The sequence below is a fragment of the Chelonia mydas genome, chromosome 14 (genome assembly GCF_015237465.2).
Source record: "Chelonia mydas isolate rCheMyd1 chromosome 14, rCheMyd1.pri.v2, whole genome shotgun sequence".
Taxonomy (NCBI): Eukaryota; Metazoa; Chordata; order Testudines; family Cheloniidae; genus Chelonia; species Chelonia mydas.
Genome location: NC_051254.2, coordinates 28,976,076 through 28,996,685, shown reverse-complemented (window position 1 = coordinate 28,996,685; position 20,610 = coordinate 28,976,076). Strand labels below are relative to the sequence as shown.

The window sequence follows — 20,610 nt, the reverse complement described above, 5'->3', positions numbered from 1 at the left end:
TTGCAAGCCCAGGGGTTTCATGAATGGCAGTATACAGAGGACAAGACACCCCGATCACAATTGTTTGACCTGATCCACCTGACCCGGAAATGGCTGCACCCTGAGGCCCTCAGCTCTGAAAAAATGATGGAGCTCCTGGTACTGGACCAGTATATGAGGTGCTACCACCAGGCCTTCGGGTTTGGGTTGGCCAGAATGACCCCTCTACCTACGATGAGTTCGTCTCCCTTGTGGGAAGACAGCTGGCAGCCAGTGAACTGTTCCGGACCCCAGGGGTGAGACACAGCAAACCAGGAAGACAGCCCCAAACCCAAGGCCTCGGATTGTCGAGAACTACAGAAGAACCATAACTGGGAGGAAAGACACTGAGGAATGGCCCGAGGCCAAGAAGGGACCTGGAGGTTTGGGAACAGAGGGCTGGGGGGGCCGACCAAATAGCCCCAGGCAGAGGGAAGCAACCGGGATAAGGGGTTGGAGTTACGAGTGTGGGGAATTGGGGCATATAGCATCCCAATGCCCCAGCAGGGAAGAGCCTATGCAGTACAATCTGGGGGATCCTGGGGAACAATGTGGCCTAATTGGCCTGGTAGGGGTCGCAATGACCTCACATGGGTATACAAGGTCAGTAAAGATGAAGGGTATTGCGACCATAGCATTAGTAGATTCTGGGAGTGCTGTCACACTGGTCTCAGGGAAGTTGGTGGGGCAAGACCAACTAACCCGGGTCAAAACCACAGGGGTAACGTGCGTTCATGGCACCGTAAATTTCTACCCCATGTTAGGATATAGATATTCAGGCCTGTCTGTAAAGGCCTACACTCTAAGAATTTAGGTGTATTCTTGTCACTTGGCTAGTTATAGAGGTATAAAGAAAGAATCAAAATCACTGTCTGCCGGTGTAAGGGCCTTCTCTTATGATAGTCTGAGGCCCTGTTCTTAGGCTAAGGCCTTTGGCTAAGCAACAGAGGCAGCCATAAGCTGCGAAGCAACTGGTCACATCCTCACATTCCAAACTAGTCACATTGAAATAAGGTGCTATTGCGCTGTTAGGAATACAATCCTGTCCTGATAATGCCTATCGCCTCCAGAGAAAGGGAAGTGCCGAGAAGATGTAAAAGGAAACTTAGTTTGATAGCATCCTGGCTGGCAAGAACTCACTTATCAATAGCTGGGATGTGAAATCCTCACTTCTGTATTGTTTTGTCATTATAGTTCCCACTTTGCTATTGTTTATTTGCATGGTCTCTGTCTGGTTCTGTGATTCTAGGATTGTTTCTGCCTGCTGTATAATTAATTTTGCTGGGTGTAAACTAATTAAGGTGGTGGGATATAATTGGTTACATAATCATGTTACAATATGTTAGGATTGGTTAGTTAAATTTCAGGAAAATGATTGGTTAAGGTATAGCTAAGCAGAATTCAAGTTTTACTATATAGTCTGCAGTCAATCAGGAAGTGGATGGGTGTGTGGGTGGGGGAAATGAGAATGGGGGTGGGGAAACTGGAATCATGTTTTGCTAAAGGGGGAAATGGGAACAGGGAATGGGGGTGGGGAAATTGGAATCATGTTTGGCTAAGGGCAGGAATGGGAACAGGGACACAGGTGTAAGGCTCTGTGGTGTCAGAGCTGGGAAGGGGGACACTAAGGAAGGAAACTGGAATCATGCTTGCTGGAAGTTCACCCCAATAAACATCAAATTGTTTGCACCTTTGGACTTCGGGTATTGTTGCTCTCTGTTCATGCTAGAAGGACCAGGGAAGTAAGTGGGTGAAGGAATAAGCCCCCTAACACCCCACAATTCCAGTACGGATTGAGATCCAGGGAAACACTACCAGGATAACTGCAGGAGTGGTCCCTAGGGTCCCCTACCCAGTCTTAATTGGTAGGGACTTCCCTGGGTTTGAGAACTTACTTCCCCCAGTAGAGCCAGGGGAGGGTAGCAACCCCCGGGCTGAGACAGAGGCACCTGATAGCCTCACCCCAATTTTTGCTGAATTTGCCCCAGAGCTATTTTCATCCCCCGGGAAACCCTGAAAGTCTAGGCAGGAAAAGAGGGCAGATAAAAGGCTAGCGGCCAGGATTCTAGCAGAGAACCAGAAAGCCTCCCTTGTTGGTAAGCGAACCCATTCAGGAGGCCAGGAGACAATTCAGGCCAGTGAGGACTCAGAGGCGGTTCCTAGCCCAAGTAGGACCAGCCAAGGAGCGGAGAAGAAATAGGTCCCATGGAGTTAGGTCAAATCGGTACCGCACGTGAGAATTTTGCGCAGGACCAAGCCAATGACCCGCTATATGCAAATATGAGGGAGGAGGTCGTGGAAGTAAATGGCGTACCCGTGGAAGGAAAGACCAAAGGCCCAAGGCCGTATTATGTGATGAAACATGATCTGTTGTACCGATTAGTGCAAATTCAAGGGGAAGAAGTAGAGCAGCTCTTAGTCCCACGGAAACACACAAGGGTAGTACTAGAGTTAGCTCACAGTCATTTATATGGGGGGACATCTAGGAGCAGACAAGACACTTGATAGAGTCCTAAGAAGATTTTATTGGCCAGGAATACGTGCGGAGGTCCAACACTATTGTACCTCCTGCCCGGAATGCCAGTTGCATAGCCCCCGACCTCACTTGCGGGTCCCATTAGTACCTTTGCCTATTATTGAAGTCCCTTTCGAAAGGATAGCCATGGACCTAGTGAGCCCGCTGGAAAGATCAGCACGGGGCCTCCGAAACGTATTAGTCATCCTTGACTACGCCACACGGTATCCAGAAGCCATTCCTTTAAGAAACCCCACATCCAACGCAATAGCAAAAGAACCACTTCAGGTTTTTGCCAGAGTGGGCATCCCTAAGAAGATCCTGACTGACCAAGGAACCCCTTTCATGTCAAAATTAATGAAGGACTTATGTACCCTGCTCTGCATCCATGCCATATGGATCTCAGTCTACCATCCAGAAACAGATGGACTGGTAGAGCAGTTTAACCGCACCCTTAAAGGTATGATTCGGAAGGTGGTAGCACAGGACGGAAAAGACTGGGATATCCTTCTACCATACCTAATGTTTGCAATATGGGAAGTCCCCCAGGCATCCACTGGTTTCTCTCCCTTTGAGCTAGTATACGGACGCCACAGACGCGGAATACTAGATATTGCCAAGGAAGACTGGGAAGAACAACCCAACCCAGGAAAGAATGTCACTGAGCACGTGACACAGATGAGAGAGCGAATAGCTCGAGTAACCCCTATAGTACGAGAACATTTGGAAAAAGCACAAGAAACTCAGCGGACATACTATAACTGCCAGGCGAAAGTATGGAAATTTCAGTCAGAACAGGTGATGGTACTAGTGCCGGCAGCAGAAAACAAACTCCTGGCCAGCTGGCATGGGCCATATGAGATAGTGGAAGCCACTGGGGAAGTGGACTATAAGGTCAGACAACCAGACTGCCGAAGACCAGAGCAGATCTACCATGTAAACTTACTGAAGCCAGGGCGTGACCGAGAGACATGCCTGGTCATCGGAGAGCTCCACCTCAGATGGACGACCCACAGGAGCAGGTGAGGATATCCCCCGGGTTAGCCCCAGAACAACGAACAGAGGTCATTGATATGATCCAACGGACCCAAGATGTGTTCTGTACACAGCCGGGCCGTACGACACTGGTCCAACATCAAATCATCACCAGGCCCGGAATAAGGGTGACAATAAGACCATACTGGATACCGGAAGCTAAAAGAGAGGAAATTAGGACAGAAGTAAAGAAGATGTTGGAACTTGGGGTTATTGAAGAATCCCACAGCCAGTGGACCAGCCCTATTGTCCTAGTACCCAAGCCTGATGGCACCCTGAGATTTTGCAATGACTTCTGGAAGTTGAATGAAGTATCCCAATTCGATGCCTATCCAATATCACGTGTCGACGAGCTAGTTGATCAGTTAGGCAAGGCCCGATACCTAACCACTCTGAACCTGACCAAAGGATATTGTCAAATTCCCCTGGCCAAGAACGCCAAGGAGAAGACTGCTTTCTCTACACCTGATGGCCTGTTCCAATACACTGTCCTCCCTTTTGGACTCCATGGGGCCCCTGCAACATTCCAACGACTTATGGATAAATAGCTGCGACCCCATGCCAGGTATGCCGCCGCCTATTTAGACGATATAGTCATCCATAGCCCTGACTGGGAAACGCACCTAGGGAAAGTAGAAGCGGTACTAGACGCCCTGCGGAAGGCTGGCCTCACTGACAACCCTCTCAAGTGCGTGATAGGACTAGCTGAGGTGAGATACCTCGGGTATGTAGTAGGGAGATGCTTGGTAAAACCCCAATGGAACAAAGTAGAGGCAATACAAGATTGGCCTCGGCCAGTCCGTAAAAAGCAGGTCAGAGCATTTCTCAGGTTAGTAGGATACTATCGGAGATTCATCCCTCATTTCGCCACAAGAGCAGGGCCATTGATGGACCTGATAAAGGCTCGGGGCTCCGAGATAGTAAAATGGTCTGAAGCAGCAGAAGGAGCATTCGCAGATTTAAGGACAGCCCTTTGCTGCCATCCAGTACTCATAGCCCCAGACTTCAAGAAAGAATTTGTCCTACAAACAGATGCCTCGGAAGTAGGGCTAGGAGCCGTCCTTTCGCAGATCGTAGGGGAGGAGGAACACCCGATCCTGTACCTCAGCCGGAAGCTCCTCCCCAGGGAACAAAAGTACACCGTTGTTGAAAAGGAATGTCTGGCGATAAAATAGGCCATGGAAACTCTCCGCTACTACCTACTGGGGCAGCGATTTACCCTGGTGACAGACCACGCCCCGCTCCAGTGCATGCACAGAAACAAGGAGAAGAATGCAAGAGTGACTAGATGGTTCCTATCTCTGCAACCCTTTCATTTTTGAGTACAGCATAGGGCCGGAAGCCAACACAGCAACGCAGATGGCTTGTCACGAAAGCATTGCCTCTCGTCCCAGGTAGCCCAACCCCATGGTGTTGAGCGGGGGCGGGGAGGATATGTGATACAGCATGACCAGAAGGCAGCAGGAGAGTGATATAGGAGAGATATGCAAGTCCCAGGTTGAGGAGAAGCCTTAATCCCTGTAGAGGGAATAAAGGTTTCTATAGATTAATTAAAAGCACCTGAAGCCAATTACAGCACCTGAAGCTAGTCACCTGATAAAAGCCCCCTGCTTCAATCAGCCAGGGGAAGGAATTGGAGCAGAGTGGTTTGGAGTTGGAGCAGAGAGCAGTTTGGAGAAGTGTCGTGGCTGGTTAGAAGACCAAGACCCTAGGTAAAGAGACATCCGGCTTGTGCAGAGAGTGAGGGCAGGAAGCCCCACAAGCTGAAGAGCTAGAGAGGGAAGTAGCCCAGGGGAAGGAAGCACTAGTTCAAGTGGTTTACCACTATCCCTAGGGCCCCTGGGCTGGGACCCAGAGTAGAGGGCAGGCCCAGGTCCCTCCCTCTCCACTACCCTTCTCTGGTTACTAGTGGGACAGTAAATACCCTAGTTCAGGGGCAGGAAACTGCACCCTGAACCCCGCCCCCCCCCAAGAAGAGGAAGTGCGGGACCCATCATAATCATACTGGCAATTTGCCACAATGCCCATTAACAAAATCTGCAGGCATCGATGGCTGACCATGCAGTTCTACCACACATTCTTGGATGGCCTTGGCTGGGACCTTGCCATCATCTGGGCAGAGCTCCTGGGCAGCATGGTGCTCCTCCTGTCATGCAGAGGGCTGTGCACACCCTGCTGGTGGAGAAAAGGAACCTTCATGCTCTGAGGAATTGGTGCTCAGTATCGCTACTTGGCATGGACTATAAAGTCATAGCAAAAGACAACTCACTGTGACTGAAGTCTTTTCTGGCAGATGTGATCCAGCCTGACCACACCTCCACCATTCCAAGCAGGACTATTCTTGATTACTTCTCTCAGGCACAGGAATTTCTCCATCTAGCTTGTAGACATGATCGGTCTCTTGCCTTCCTCTCCCTTGACTAGGTAAAGCCATTTGAAAGAGTGGATCACGGGTATCTCAGGGGAACCTTGCAGGAATTTGGCTTCAGTCCCTGTTTTTTAGGCTTCCTCCAGGTGCAGTATGGCTCTGTAGAGTTTACAGTGAAGCTCAGCTGGTCTTGACTGAATCTGTTACTTTCAGTCAGGGAGAGCATCAGGGCTGCCCTTTGTCTGGCCACTTGTATGCTGTCATTGTCAAGCCTTTCCTTTGTCTTTTGTACAAGTGATTGACATGGCTGTACTGAGTGACTCTGCCATGGTGCTGTCAGTGTATGATGATGAGGCTCTCATCAGGAAGCCCTCGTGTAGGTGGAGGATTGCCAAACCAATTACTCGGTGGACTCCTCTGAGCCAGAGCTCAACTAGGTCAGGAGTTCTGGTCTGTTGGTCAGGGATGGGTGGTAGTTTGGCTCCCTCTTCCCCATGCTCTGTACCAGCCAATGAGTTACAGGTCTGCTCTATTAGCTTTCTGCCACTGATCTTTTCCCCCTGGAAAATTGGATGGACTTCGGAACCAAAGTTTCTGACTGGTTCAGGGCCATCCCTAGGGTGGTGCAGGGCCCGGGACAACTCCCCTCCTCTGCCCCATGCCCTTCCCCCAAACCCCATCTTTTCCCACCCCTGCTCCTCCCCTGCCCCACTCTCATTCTACCCCTTCCCCAAGCCCGGCCTCTTTCCGGCTTTCGCCCCCTCCCCCGAGTGACGCTGAGAGCCGGCAGAGCAGGGTGGGGCAGAGTGGGGCCGCTGCTTCCATTTCCCACCAGTGCGTACAGCGAATTGAGGTGGCTGCTGAGGGGTCCCCCCAAGGCGTAGGGCCCAGGGCGGCCGCCTCGATTTGTCATACCCTAGGGACGGCCCTGGACTGGTTGCAGGCAATAACAGGGCTTCTCTGGTGCCTTTCCCTTCAGTGGAGGGTACTGGTCATCAACCAGTTGGTCTTCTCCATACTCTAATACCAGTTCAACACCCTCAGCCTGCCAATGGGGACTCTAACCAACCTCCACAGGAAGGTCTTGGCGGTTTTTTGCCCTAGGAAGCACTGGGTCTCTGAAGGTGTCCATAGGTGTGTATTCTGTCACAGAAGCTGTGTTCACAGTCTACAGACTAAAGTAATAATTTTTGTACAAGGTGTAGTAGAAAGAGAGCCTGAGACATGAGGCCTAGTATAAAGAGTCTGGTATGAGGCATAAGGCCTGAAGTAAAGTCAGGCCCTGCTGCTGTAAAAGGAAAGTTAGGAAGAGTCTAAGCTATGAGCAAAAATCAGACCCTGTGCAAAACATGCCTATTTGCAGGTTCACCGTCCAATACATGAACTTGGCAAGAACATGGCTTGTGTTAAAAAAAAAAAAATACACACACTCCTAGGCATTAAGGAGTTGGAGATTTTTAAGCACAGGTTAGACAGACACCTAATGTTCTGGATAATACTTAGTCCTGTCATGAGTGCAGGGGATTGGACTAGATGACCTCTCAAGGTCCCATCCTTCAGTTCTACAATTCAAAATATTCACGTAAACATATTCCAGAAGAGTAGTATAAGAACACCCCGCTACAAGGTTATTGTGTAAACACACTCCCAGCCCTGGTCTACACTACGAGTTTAGGTCGAAATTAGCAGTGTTCTATCGATTTAACCCTGCACCCATCCAAACAACGAAGCCACTTTTGTCGACTTAATGGGCTCTTAAAATCGATTTCTGTACTCCTCCCCGACGAGGGGATTAGCACTAAAATAGACATCGCCGGGTCGAATTTGGGTTAGTGTGGTTGCCATTCGATGGTATTGGCCTCCAGGAGCAATCCCACAGTGCTACACTATGACCGCTCTGGACAGCACTCTCAACTCAGATGTACTGGCTAGGTACACAGGAAAAGCCCCACAAACTTTTGAATTTCATTTCCTGTTTGGCCACCGTGGCATGACCATGCAGAGCTCATCAGCAGAGATGACCATGGAGTCCCAGAATCGTAAAAGAGCTCCAGCATGGCCCGAACGGGAGGTACTGGATCTGATCGCTGTATGGGGAGATGAATCCGTGCTATCAGAACTCTATTCCAAAAGACGAAATGCCAAAATATTTGAAAAAATCTCCAAGGGCATGAAAGAGAGAGATTATCACAGGGACCCACAGCAGTGCCGCGTGAAACTTAAGAAGCTCAGGCAAGCCTACCAAAAAACCCAAGAGGCAAACGCCCGCTCAGGGTCAGAGCCCCAGACATGCCGCTTCTATGATGAGCTGCATGCAATTCTAGGGGGTGCCCCTACAACTACCCCACACCTGTACGTGGACTCCTGCAAGGGAGACTCACGCAACAGGGATAAAGATTTTGGGGACGAGGAAGCTGATGAGGAGTGGGAGGTTGAAGATAGCGCAAACCAGGCAAGCGGAGAAACTATTCTCCCCGACAGCTAGGAACTGTTTATCACCCTGGAGCCTTTGCAAAGGGTTTCTGGGGAGGGCAGCCTTATTGCGTCCTCCATGGTAGGACACTTTACCACGCCAGGCCAGTAGCATGTAGTCTGGAATCATTGCATAAGAAAGCATGGCAGCGTGTGGTCCTGATGTTTGCTGGCATTCAAGCAACATCCGTTCTTTATCTCTCTCTGTTATCCTCAGGAGAGTGATATCATTCATGGTCACCTGGTTGAAATAGGGGAATTTATTAAGGGGACATTCAGAGGTAGCTGTTCCTGCTGGGCTGTTTGCCTGTGGCTGAAAAGAAATCATCCCCACTGTTAGCCATGCAGTGGGGGGAGGGGTGAAGCCATCATCCCAGAGAATTGGGTGTGGGGAGGGTTTAGTTGGGTTTGTGCTGCACGTTAACCCGAAAACATCAGCCCCTTCTTTTAAATGGCCAATGTGTCTTTTTCAATTTTAATCTCCCTTTTTTCCCTTTCCATTTCTTATAAGGAATCTTCACATTTCAATCTCCTCATTGTGATAGATATGCTTGCTTTGATCTGCTTAGCCCTTGGAAATCCACAGGCTCCGGGCTGCTGGCCCCGTGCTGCACGGGGTCCCCAGGGAGAGCTCTGGCCGCCATTAGGGAATTTTTTCCTGAGAACCCCCTGTAACATTTTGCGAACCCCCAGGGGTTCACAAACCCCAGTTTGGGAACCACTGCTCTATAGTGATTGCAGCTCTCAGTCTGATGTCCTTGCGACACAGGTCTGGGGAAAGCTCAGCACACGCTTCCATGAAGGTGGCTCTCCACATCCAAAAGTTTTGAAGCCACTGGTTGTCATCCTAGACATGCATAATGATATGATCCCACCACTCTGAGCTAGTTTCCCTAGCACAAAAACACCGTTCCACAGTGCACAGCTCCTCAGTTAATGCCAAAAGCAATCGAATGTTACTTATTTCCATTTCAGGCAGCTCATCAGGCATCTCTGGTTGCAGCTCTCTTTGCAAGTTTAAGAACAGCTGCACTGCCAAGCGTGATGTGCAGGTGACAGCAATCAGAGTAGTGGACAGCAGTGCAGGATCCATTCCTGTTTGTAGATGTGGCAGGGAAAGCAGCCAGACAGAAGGGGTTTTAAAAAATGCCGCGAAAGAAACAAGGAAGTCATGGGGCTGCTGAAACATGAAGCAGGGCAGCACAGGGCACTAAGCAGGGACCCAGAATGCCCTCCATTCACCCCCTCACTTCCCACAAGACCTATTGAGAGAGCTGCACTGTGGGATAGCTGCCCTACAGCGCTGCTCTCATCAGCGATGGAAGTGCTGGTAGTGTAAACACTCTGACGCCTGAGGAACTGGGTGAGTACACAAACCAGCGCTTTACTTTCACCGGTTCCCTATCACTGGTGAAACTTACAACGCGAAAACTCTGCAAGTGTAGACATATCCTAAGTCTGGGAAGTGCCAAACTAGTTCCTCAGAGACAAAGAGCAAGCTGATGTCTCAGTCAGGTGAAAACAAGGCTGATGGACCATTACCTGCTAAGTGGCCATTCTTTTGCAAAAAACGGGGGGGGGGATTTACATTCTAGCAAAGAAAAAGCATGGAGTTTCCATCCACACTGACTGTCTGTCAACTTGCTCCCATCTGGAAATGAGTCTCAAAAGGGGGGATAGGACTATAAAAAGGGGCAAACACCCCAAGACACCTCATCCTTTTCCCTGTCTGTCTCTCACATCGCACCTAAGACAAATCAGCCTTTGGACTCTGAGGGAGAAGTCCTGACCTAAAGGGTTTTGTCAGTAAGACTGCTGAAAGCATGTGATGATACAATTTGCTTGAATATAACACAGTTTGTTAAGGGAAGAGTGTGTTGGAGTCACCCTGTGGTAATCTTTAAGGCTGGTAAGAGCCAAGGTGTGGCTGACTGCAGCACACATGGACATAGCTGGGAGCGACTAACATGTTTCTGTAAAAGGAAATCATGCCTCATCAATCTATTAGAATTCTTTGAGGGGGTCAACAAGCAAGTGAACAAGAGTGATCCAGTGGATATAGTGTACTTGGACTTTCAGAAAGTGTTTGACGAGGTTTCTCACCAAAGGCTCTGAGGCAAAGTAAGCAGTCGTGGGATAAGAGGGAAGGTCCTCTCCTGGATCAGTAACTAATTAAAAGAAGGGAAATAAATGGTAGGAATAAATGGTCAGTTTCAGAATGGAGAGAGGCAAATAGTGGTGACCCCCAGGGCCACTTTTATAGTCTTGTGGTCTTATGCTTTCCTCCGCTGACTCAGAATCTTCTGATATGACCAGCAGCCTGCTTTCCTCCATCTGAGATGTCTCCTCCAAAATTTCTGTGAATTGACAGAGATCTCCTCAGGCCCTGCAAGTTGGTCTCTGCAATCAGACCTGTCACATCTGCCAAGGGTGGAGACCTCCTTCCTGAATTCCTGTTGCACAGTCCACATCTTGTGGCACGGGGGGTGGGGGAGTGGGAAGCTCCCTTGGTCACAAGAGGCTGGTCTTCGGTGGTGTCACCCAAGTCAGTGACCTTCTCGACTATGGTTCGCAGAATTGAGTGGTCCCCAGTATGCTTGCCCAGTATATAGCACTGCCCACCCCACATGTCCCCCACTGCGTGTTCCAGGAGGTAAAAGCTGCGCTGTCCCCTGCCTCTATGGCTCTTCTCGGGCAAGGAATTCCCCACCTGCCTGTATCCCCTGGCTCTCTGGAGCATGGATGTCAGGCCCCTGCCGCATCAGCTCCCACCCATCATTTCGAATCTCCCATTTCAGCTGACTCATATTGATTTAGTCAGTGAGCCTCTCAGTCACATTACAAGAGAAACTATAGACACTCACACTCACCCCTACTCATTTCCTTGCATTCGTGTCCTGCCCAGATACAAAATGGCTGGACATTTTGCCACCTATTGAGGATGAGGAGCCCTGGTGGGCCAGCCTGTATTCCACCTTGATTCCACAGCCCACCAGGAATAATGGTTGGTTGGGCTCTTTCATGGAGCACGGGCATGTTCCTGACACAGTTTTCAGACTTCCCTGGCATTTGTTCATTCTGTGGGAGAGGGAGAGCCTGGCCCATGCGTATCTGGAGTGTGCCAGATTACACCCCCTTTTCTGTCTCCTCCAGAACCCCTTGATGAGATTCTTGCTGCACTTTTCCCTTCACATTTTTATTTACTCACTGCCCAGGTCACTGCCCACTGACCTCCTCATTGGTCTCCTTCTCATCCTGGTCAAGAGGGCCATATATCAATGAAGGATGAGGACACTGGATGGGGCGTATTTTGTGATGTGTGGTCAGTGACACAGCATCTTAACTGATGCACATGATATTCAAACCCATCGTTTTCAGTGTCTGGTAACCAACACAGAATCCTGACAAAGCAGTATTTGATAACTAAAAACAATTGGAGGGGGGAAAAAACTGTCCACAGGTCGTATGAGGCAATATGGAGACCACTGGATACATGGGGCATGAATGTATGGATGGATAAAGCAAAATGGCCAAGAAATAGTGTTTAGCCCACTGGGTATTTTCAGTTCATACATTATGCTTTTCCGGGATGATGGAAAAGACAACAAGGAGAGGAATGTAGGCCTTGCTGGAGCCCTAGGCATAACTAACAGTGTGAACCAATGGCTGGGAACCAGAATAGGCCTGGCCTTGGCAGAACAGTAACACACTAGGTATCAGCTAACCAAGGAAGTACATTCCTGACCATTAAGGAGGGTACAAAAACACACAGATCTCTCAAGTAACTGCATAAATACATTCCTAAGAGAGGGTACAGGAACACACTGAGCCCTTCTACAAGTAAGGAGTGGACGACAGGATAATGGATAAGGATGTTTTGTTCAAACTAACAGGTACAAGGATAAGGATGATAGCAACACATGGAGCGCTACATGACCTTGTTTGTGTCAATGTATAAAAGAAGAAGTCACAAGAGGGGCATCTTTGTGCTAGCTCAGGGGATAGCATCCTGATGTGCTGATTGAGCCGGTACCATTGTCGGGGGGGAATGGAGGGGGGAAAACGTGTTTGTGTACCTGTGCCCGTACACTAGTACCTGCACCAAACCGAGCCTGTGGTCTTTCTTTATAAATGACACTGAGGTCTGCTGAATGGGCAAGCTGCACTCTCTCCTAGTGCAGCTGTGATAAATGAGAGGGGTGGGGGGTAGCTTCCTTTTCATAGAATCATAGGATATCAGGGTTGGAAGGGACCTCAGGAGGTCATTTAGTCCAACCCCCTGCTCAAAGCAGGACCAATCCCCAATTTTTGCCCCAGATCCCTAAATGGCCCCCTGAAGTTGTGGACACCCACCCAGCCAGTTAGCTATAGAATTTTTTTTGGTAGCTGTTCTCTACTTGCTTTACCTGTAAAGGGTTAAAAAGTCTGACTGCATACATAGGTAAAGGGAAGTGAGTGGGCACCTAACCAAAAGAGCCAATGGGAGGAATAGAACTTTTTAAAATTGGGAAAAAAACTTCCCTATGTCTGTCTGTTGTGGCTCTCCGGAGAAGAGGGGAATAAGGCAGCAGTTATGCTGTGAGAAGCTGAAGGCCAGGTATGAAAATCATCAGAATCACACCTAGAATTGCCTATTTGGAACCCAGATATGTAAGTAGATTAGAAAATGTGTAGAAAGTTGTGATTAGGTTTATTTTGTTTATTTTCTTATGGCTTGTGGATTCCTCTGTGCTAACCCCAGATGCTTTTGTTGCTTGTAACCTTTAAGTTGAACCCCCAGAAAACTATTTTGGGTGCTTAAATTTTGGAAGTGCTCTTTTTAAAATCAAGCAATAGCCTGACTTTTCAGATGTATTTTCTTTCTTTTTGTTTTTAATAAAATTTACCTTTTTAAGAACAAGATTTGGATTTTTGTGTCTTAAGAGCTTTGTGCACATGTTTTTTAGTTAGCTGGTGGCAACAGCTGATATCTTTGTTTTTCTTTTTCAGCTCTTCCCCTGACGGGGAGTGAAAGAGCTTGAGGGTACTCCACAGGAAGGAATTCCCAAGTGCGCCTTCCTGGATTCCAAGGGGTTTTGCATTTGGATGGTGGCAGCATCTACCCATCCAAGGTCAGAGGGAAACTGTAACCTTGGGAGTTTAATACAAGCCTGGAGTGGCCAGTATTAATTTTTAGAATCCTTGCGGGCCCCCACCTTCTGCACTCGAAGTGCCAGAGTGGGGAATCAGCCTTGAACATGATACAGTTCTGTGGTGACCTAGAATCCTATTTTCGATGCCTCTGACTCAAGGAATATTTCCAACACACCTCTGAACAACATACTAACCCACAGAGACCTTCCTACCAACACTACAAAAAGAAGGATTCTGGGTGGACTCCTCCTGAAGGTCAAAACAACAGACTGGACTTCTACATAGAGTGCTTCCGCCAACATGCACGGGCTGAAATTGTGGAAAAGCAACATCTCTTGCCCCATAACCTCAGCCGTGCAGAACACAACACCATCCACAGCCTCAGAAACAACTCTGACATCATAATCAAAAAGGCTGACAAAGGAGGTGCTGTCGTCATCATGAATAGGTCGGAATATGAACAAGAGGCTGATAGGCAGCTCTCCAACAAAACTTTCTACAAGCCACTACCCTCTGATCCCACTGAGGGTTACCAAAAGAAACTACAGCATTTGCTCAAGAAACTCCCTGAAAAAGCACAAGAACAAATCCGCACAGACATGCCCCTGGAACCCCGACCAGGGATCTTCTATCTGCTACCCAAGATCCATAAACCTGGAAATCCTGGACGTCCCATCATCTCAGGCATTGGCACCCTGACAGCAGGATTGTCTGGCTATGTAGACTCCCTCTCAGGCCCTACGCTACCAGCACTCCCAGCTGTCTTTGAGACACCACTGACTTCCTGAGGAAACTACAATCTATCGGTGATCTTCCTGAAAACACCATCCTAGCCACTATGAATGTAGAAGCCCTCTACACCAACATTCCACACAAAGATGGACTACAAGCCGTCAGGAACAGTATCCCCGATAATGTCACGGCAAACCTGGTGGCTGAACTTTGTGACTTTGTCCTCACCCATAACTATTTCACATTTGGGGACAATGTATACCTTCAAATCAGCGGCACTGCTATGGGTACCCGCATGGCCCCACAGTATGCCAACATTTTTATGGCTGACTTAGAACAACGCTTCCTCAGCTCTCGTCCCCTAATGCCCCTACTCTACTTGTGCTACATTGATGACATCTTCATCATCTGGACCCATGGAAAAGAAGCCCTTGAGGAATTCCACCATGATTTCAACAATTTCCATCCCACCATCAACCTCAGCCTGGACCAGTCCACACAAGAGATCCTCTTCCTGGACACTACGGTGCTAATAAGCAATGGTCATATAAACACCACCCTATACCGGAAACCTACTGACCGCTATGCTTACCTACATGCCTCCAGCTTTCATCCAGACCACACCACACGACCCATTGTCTACAGCCAAGCTCTACGATAAAACCGCATTTGCTCCAACGCCTCAGACAGAGACAAACACCTACAAGATCTCTATCAAGCATTCTTACAACTACAGTAGCCACCTGCTGAAGTGAAGAAACAGATTGACAGAGCCAGAAGAGTACCCAGAAGTTACCTACTATAGGACAGGCCCAACAAAGAGAATAACAGAACGCCACTAGTCATCACCTTCAGCCCCCAACTAAAACCTCTCCAGCACATCATCAAGGATCTACAACCTATCCTGAAGGACGACCCAACACTCTCACAGATCTTGCGAGACAGACCAGTCCTTGCTTCCAGACAGCCCCCCAACCTGAAGCAAATACTCACCAGCAACCACACACCACACAACAGAACCACTAACCCAGGAACCTATCCTTGCAACAAAGCCCGTTGCCAACTGTGTCCCCATATCTATTCAGGGGACACCATCATAGGGCCTAATCACATCAGCCACTGTCAGAGGCTCGTTCACCTGCACATCTACCAATGTGTGATATATGCCATCATGTGCCAGCAATGCCCCTCTGCCATGTACATTGGGCAAACTGGACAGTCTCTAAGTAAAGGAATAAATGGACACAAATCAGAGGTCAAGAATTATAACATTCAAAAACCAGTCAGTCAGAGAACACTTCAATCTTTTTGGTCACTTGATTACAGACCTAAAAGTGGTAATTCTTCAACAAAAAAAACTTCAGAAACAGACTCCATTGAGAGACTGCTGAATTGGAATTAATTTGCAAACTGGACACAGTTAACTTAGGCTTGAATAAAGACTGGGAGTGGATGGGTCATTACACAAAGTAAAACTATTTCCCCATGTTTATTCCCCCCTCCTCCCCCCCGCTGTTCTTCAGACGTTCTTGTCAACTGCTGGAAATGGCCCACCTTGATTATCACTACAAAAGGTTCCCCCCCCACCCCCTGCTCTCCTGCTGGTAATAGCTCACCTTACCTGATCACTCTTGCTACAGTGTGTATGGTAACACCCATTGTTTCATGTTCTCTGTGTATATAAATCTCCCCACTGTATTTTCCACTGAATGCATCCGATGAAGTGAGCTGTAGCTCACGAAAGCTTATGCTCAAATAAATTTGTTAGTCTCTAAGATGCCACAAGTCCTCCTTTTATTTTTATCAGAACTCCAGAAACAGCAGCACAGAGCAGTCGTAACAACACTCTGTGACACTAACAACAAATCATACGTCACTGCTACCATTACGGGAAGCAAAGATTATTAATTACACAGCACCTGCAATCTCCAGTGTAAATCAGGACCCCATCGTAAATCAGGATCCCACCACTATCAGGGTACTTACAGGGGCCCCCATGATCAAAGTACCTAAGCACCTCACAGTTTTAATATATTTATTCTTACACAGCCCTGTGAAATAGGGACATATTATAAGACCCACTGCAGAGACAGGGGCCTGACGCACAGACAGTCTAAGTGATCTGCCCAAGTTCACACAGGAAGTCTGTGACAGAGCAGGGAATTGAATGCAGGTCTCCCGAGTTTCAAGCCAGACATTCACATAGGAAGAGAAAGTTCCTGATCCAAAGATATTTCAATCTAAAAAGACGAGACAAAGTGATTATCTCCATTTCACAGAGGGGCAAGTGAGCCACAGAGAGAATACAGCCAGAATTTTTAAAGACACCCAGGCCCCCAAGTTAATGGGATTCAATGTGTAACTCTTTTGGGTGTCTTTGAAAGCCACAGCCTCAGTAACTTACAAGAGCTCGCACAGGAAGCCTGTGACAGAACCTGGAATTGAAACCAGGTCTCCCGAGTCCCAGGGCAGTACCTGAAGAACAGAAAGAGCCCTCCTCATTTTTTTCTACTACAGTGATACACCCCACAGGAGGCTCGCAGAGCATTAACTGCTTCATAAGCCCTCACTCAGCCCCAGAACTTAGCCCTTCTCACTGGGAGGAACCGGCATTTCACAGAGATCAGCCATAGCCAGCAAAGGACCCCAGGAACCACACCCTCCTTCCTAGGGTTCAGCACACGGGCCACAAAAGGTAGGCCTGGAGGCACGAACAGCAGCCAGTCCCAGCCCCAGAACTCTGGTACATGCCTTTCCTGACTGGGCCCTTCCTCTCACACCTCTGGCCAAGGCAGAACATGCACAAGATGGTGGTGAAGCACATTGAAAGCTTGGTTGTGGGAAGAGTAGCACCATTGTTATCTCCCTGAATCTGCTGTCACATGGGACGGGACATGGAGGGGATAGCCTCTCATGCAGGAGCCAGGGATTATTGGAGCTGTTCCCCCTGACATATTGGGGGCCAATGAAGACTCCTGAGCCAAGCTCAACCCAGCTGCTCCAAAGCCCACACAGCTTTTGATAGCTGAGGGGACAGGAATCCTTACCCAGTGAGGTCACAGTCTCATAATTCTCCTGCATGACATCTCTGTAGAGGGCTCTCTGACCCAGGTCCAGCAGAGTCCATTCCTCCTCGGAGAAATACACAGCCACCTCCTCGAAGGTCACTGGCTCTGCTGCTGCCATTTCCTTTCCCTGTCTCTGGAGGGCATGAGTTGATCTGGAGCAAGACATGGGTGTTCTGCAGCCTGTCAGGGTGAAAAGGGCAATTGGAGACGTTTCAGTAGGGGCTTTAATCCTTTCCACACCCCCGTTCTCTCCACACTCTTTCCCCGTTGACAGACATTCTAGACTCCGACGTTTTGGGCAAATGCTCAAGTCTAGATATTACATAAACAACACACAAACGTTAGATCCCAAATCCATATTCATTTTTCTCAATACATGGCTCGAGTTTCCATGTGACTGCGCCTACAACAATGGGATTCAGTTCTGAGTGTCTGGTGTTTTTGATAAACAAGCTGCTTATTCGGCTGCCTGAATATGGATTTAGGTGTCTAAATTTAGGCTCCTGTATTTAAAGCCCCTAGTCTTCATCAATCTATTTGTAGCACAGACCTAGGCCCTCTCACCAGGACTAAAGAAACAGAGACTTTTTAAACCCTCTTCATAACAGAGATTAGGTGAAGTCAATGGAACCACTTAGAGGCTTATAATTAAACATGTGTGGTTAGTGTTTGCGGGATGAGATCCTAAGATCCATTGATTCACAGTATCATAAGGTATCATTAGATCATGCAGTCTGACCTACCGTGTGTCACAAGCCATTACACTTAAACCAAATACCCCAGCACAAACCTTTATTTCCCAAAAGCATATTTCCTAGAAAGTCATCCAGCTTGATTTGAAGACATTAAGGGTATGTCTACTCTACGAAATTAGAAATTGATTTTATACAGTCAATTGCGTATGTCCACTCTGAGCGCATTAAGTCAGTGGAGTGCGTCCACAGTACCGTGGCTAGCGTTGACTTTCGGAGCGTTGCACTGTGGGTAGCTATCCCACAGTTCCCGCAGTCTCCGCTGCCCATTGGAATTCTGGGTTTAGCTCCCAATGCCTGATGGGGCAAAAACATTGTCGTGGGTGGTTTTGGGTACACATTGTCAGTCGCCCCTCCCTCCGTGAAAGCAACAGCAAACAATTGTTTCGCGCCTTTTTTCTGTGCAAATGCCATACTGCTGTCAGCAGACGGTGCAGTAGGACTGCTAACCGTCGTCGTCATCCACTGCTTCCACTGCAACTCTGCTCTGCTGCTCTTGTCTCAATAGCGAATTTCTCCATGTTGTGTGTCATGGGCTCCCGGGTGCCTGTGTTCTTCCTCGGGAAACATGCGCAGTGCTAACTGTTGTCCTCCACCGCTTCTGCTGCAACTCTGCTCTCCTGCAGATGCTATACCACGGCAAGCATGGAGCCCACTCAGCTCACCGCTGCTGTTGTGAGCATTGCAAACACCTAGCACATTTTCCTGCAGTATGTGCAGAACCTGCAAAAGCAGGAGACGACTGCACGATCATGATAGTGATGAGGACGTGGACACAGACTTCTCTCAAAGCACGGGCCCTGGAAATTTGAACATCATTGTGGTAATGGGGCAGGTTCATGCTGTAGAACACCAATTCTGGGTCCGGGAAACAAGCACAGACTGGTGGGACCACATAGTGTTGCAGGTCTGGGATGATTCCCAGTGGCTGCGAAACTTTCGCATGCATAAGGGCACTTTCAAGGAACTTTGTGACTTGATTTCCCCTGCCCTGAAGTGCAAGAATACCAAGATGAGAGCAGCCCTCACAGTTCACAAGCAAGTGGCGATAGCCCTCTAGAAGCTTGCAATGCCAGACTGCTACTCTTCAGTTGGGAATCAATTTGGAGTGGGTAAATCTACTGTGGGGGTTGCTGTGATCCAAGTAGCCAACACAATCACTAAGTTGCTGCTATCAAGGGTAGTGACTCTGGGAAATGTGCAGGTCATAGTGGATGGCTTTGCTGCAATGGGATTCCCTAACTGTGGTGGGGCCATAGACAGAACCCATATCCCTATCTTGGCACCGGAGCACCAAGCCGGCAAGTACATAAACCGCAAAGGGTACTTTTCAATAATGCTGCAAACACTGGTGGATTACAATGGACGTTTCACCGACATCAACGTGGGATGGCCGGGAAAGGTGCAGGACTCTCGCATCTTCAGGAACTCTGGTCTGTTTGAACAGCTGCAGGAAGGAACTTACTTCCCAGACCAGAAAATTACCGTTGGGGATGTTGAAATGCCTATAGTTATCCTTGGGGACCCAGCCTACCCCTTAATGCCATGGCTCAGGAAGCCATACACAGGCACCCTGGACAGTAGTAAGGAGCAGTTCAACTATAGGCTGAGCAAGTGCAGAATGGTGGTAGAATGTGCATTTGGACATTTAAAAGCTCACTGGCGCAGTTTACTGACTAGGTTAGACCTCAGCGAAACCAATATTTCCATTGTTATTGCTGCTTGCTGCGTGCTCCACAATATCTGTGAGAGTAAGGGGGAGACATTTATGGCAGGGTGGGAGGTTGAGGCAAATCGCCTGGCAGTCGATTACGTGCAGCCAGACACTAGGGCGGTTAGAAGAGCACAGGAGGGCGCCCTGCGCGTCAGAGAAGCTTTGAAAGCCAGTTTCATGACTGGCCAGGCTACGGTATGACAGTTCTGTTTGTTTCTCCTTGATGAAAACCCACACCCTTGGTTGACTCTACTTCCCTGTAAGCCAACCGACCTCCCCCCTTCGATCACTGCTTTCAGAGGCAATAAAGTCATTATTGTTTGAAAATCATGCATTCTTTATTAATTCATCATACAAATAGGTGGAAAACTTGCAAGGTAGCCCAGGAGGGGTGGGTGAGGTGGGAAGCACCGGGTGGGGTGGTGGATGAGGGGAGGAGGGAAGGACCACACTACAGTTCAAAACTTATTGAATGCCAGCCTTCTGTTGCTTGGGCAATCCTCTGGGGTGGAGTGGCTGGGTGCCCATAGCCTCCCTACCCCGCGTTCTTGGGCATCTGGGTGAGGAGGATATGAAACTTGGGGAGGAGGGCAGGCGGTTATACAGGAGCTGCAGCAGCAGTCTGTGCTCCTGCTGCCTTTCCTGCAGCTCCACCAGATGCCTGAGCATGTCAGTTTGCTCCCCCATTAGACTCAGCATTGCATCCTGCCTCCTTTCATCGCACTCCTCCCTCCTCTCATCGCATTCATTTAACGCTTTCCTGGTCTCTGCCATTGTTTGCCTTCACGCATTCTGCTGAGCTC

At 48.7% G+C, this 20,610-nt stretch overlaps 1 protein-coding gene across 3 annotated transcripts in view; it reads right to left on the bottom strand.

The window, feature by feature from the left end:
- The window catches only part of LOC114018318 (zinc finger protein OZF-like), a 139,012-nt gene that overhangs the window by 12,950 nt on the left and 105,452 nt on the right, over positions 1-20,610 (bottom strand). For all 3 annotated transcript variants that reach the window (XM_043528755.1, XM_043528754.1, XM_043528757.1), the window contains exon 2: positions 17,321-17,521. In XM_043528755.1, coding sequence (XP_043384690.1) covers positions 17,321-17,507 — 187 coding nt within the window. In that variant the 5' untranslated portion in view covers positions 17,508-17,521. The remainder of the gene's footprint in view (positions 1-17,320; positions 17,522-20,610) is intronic.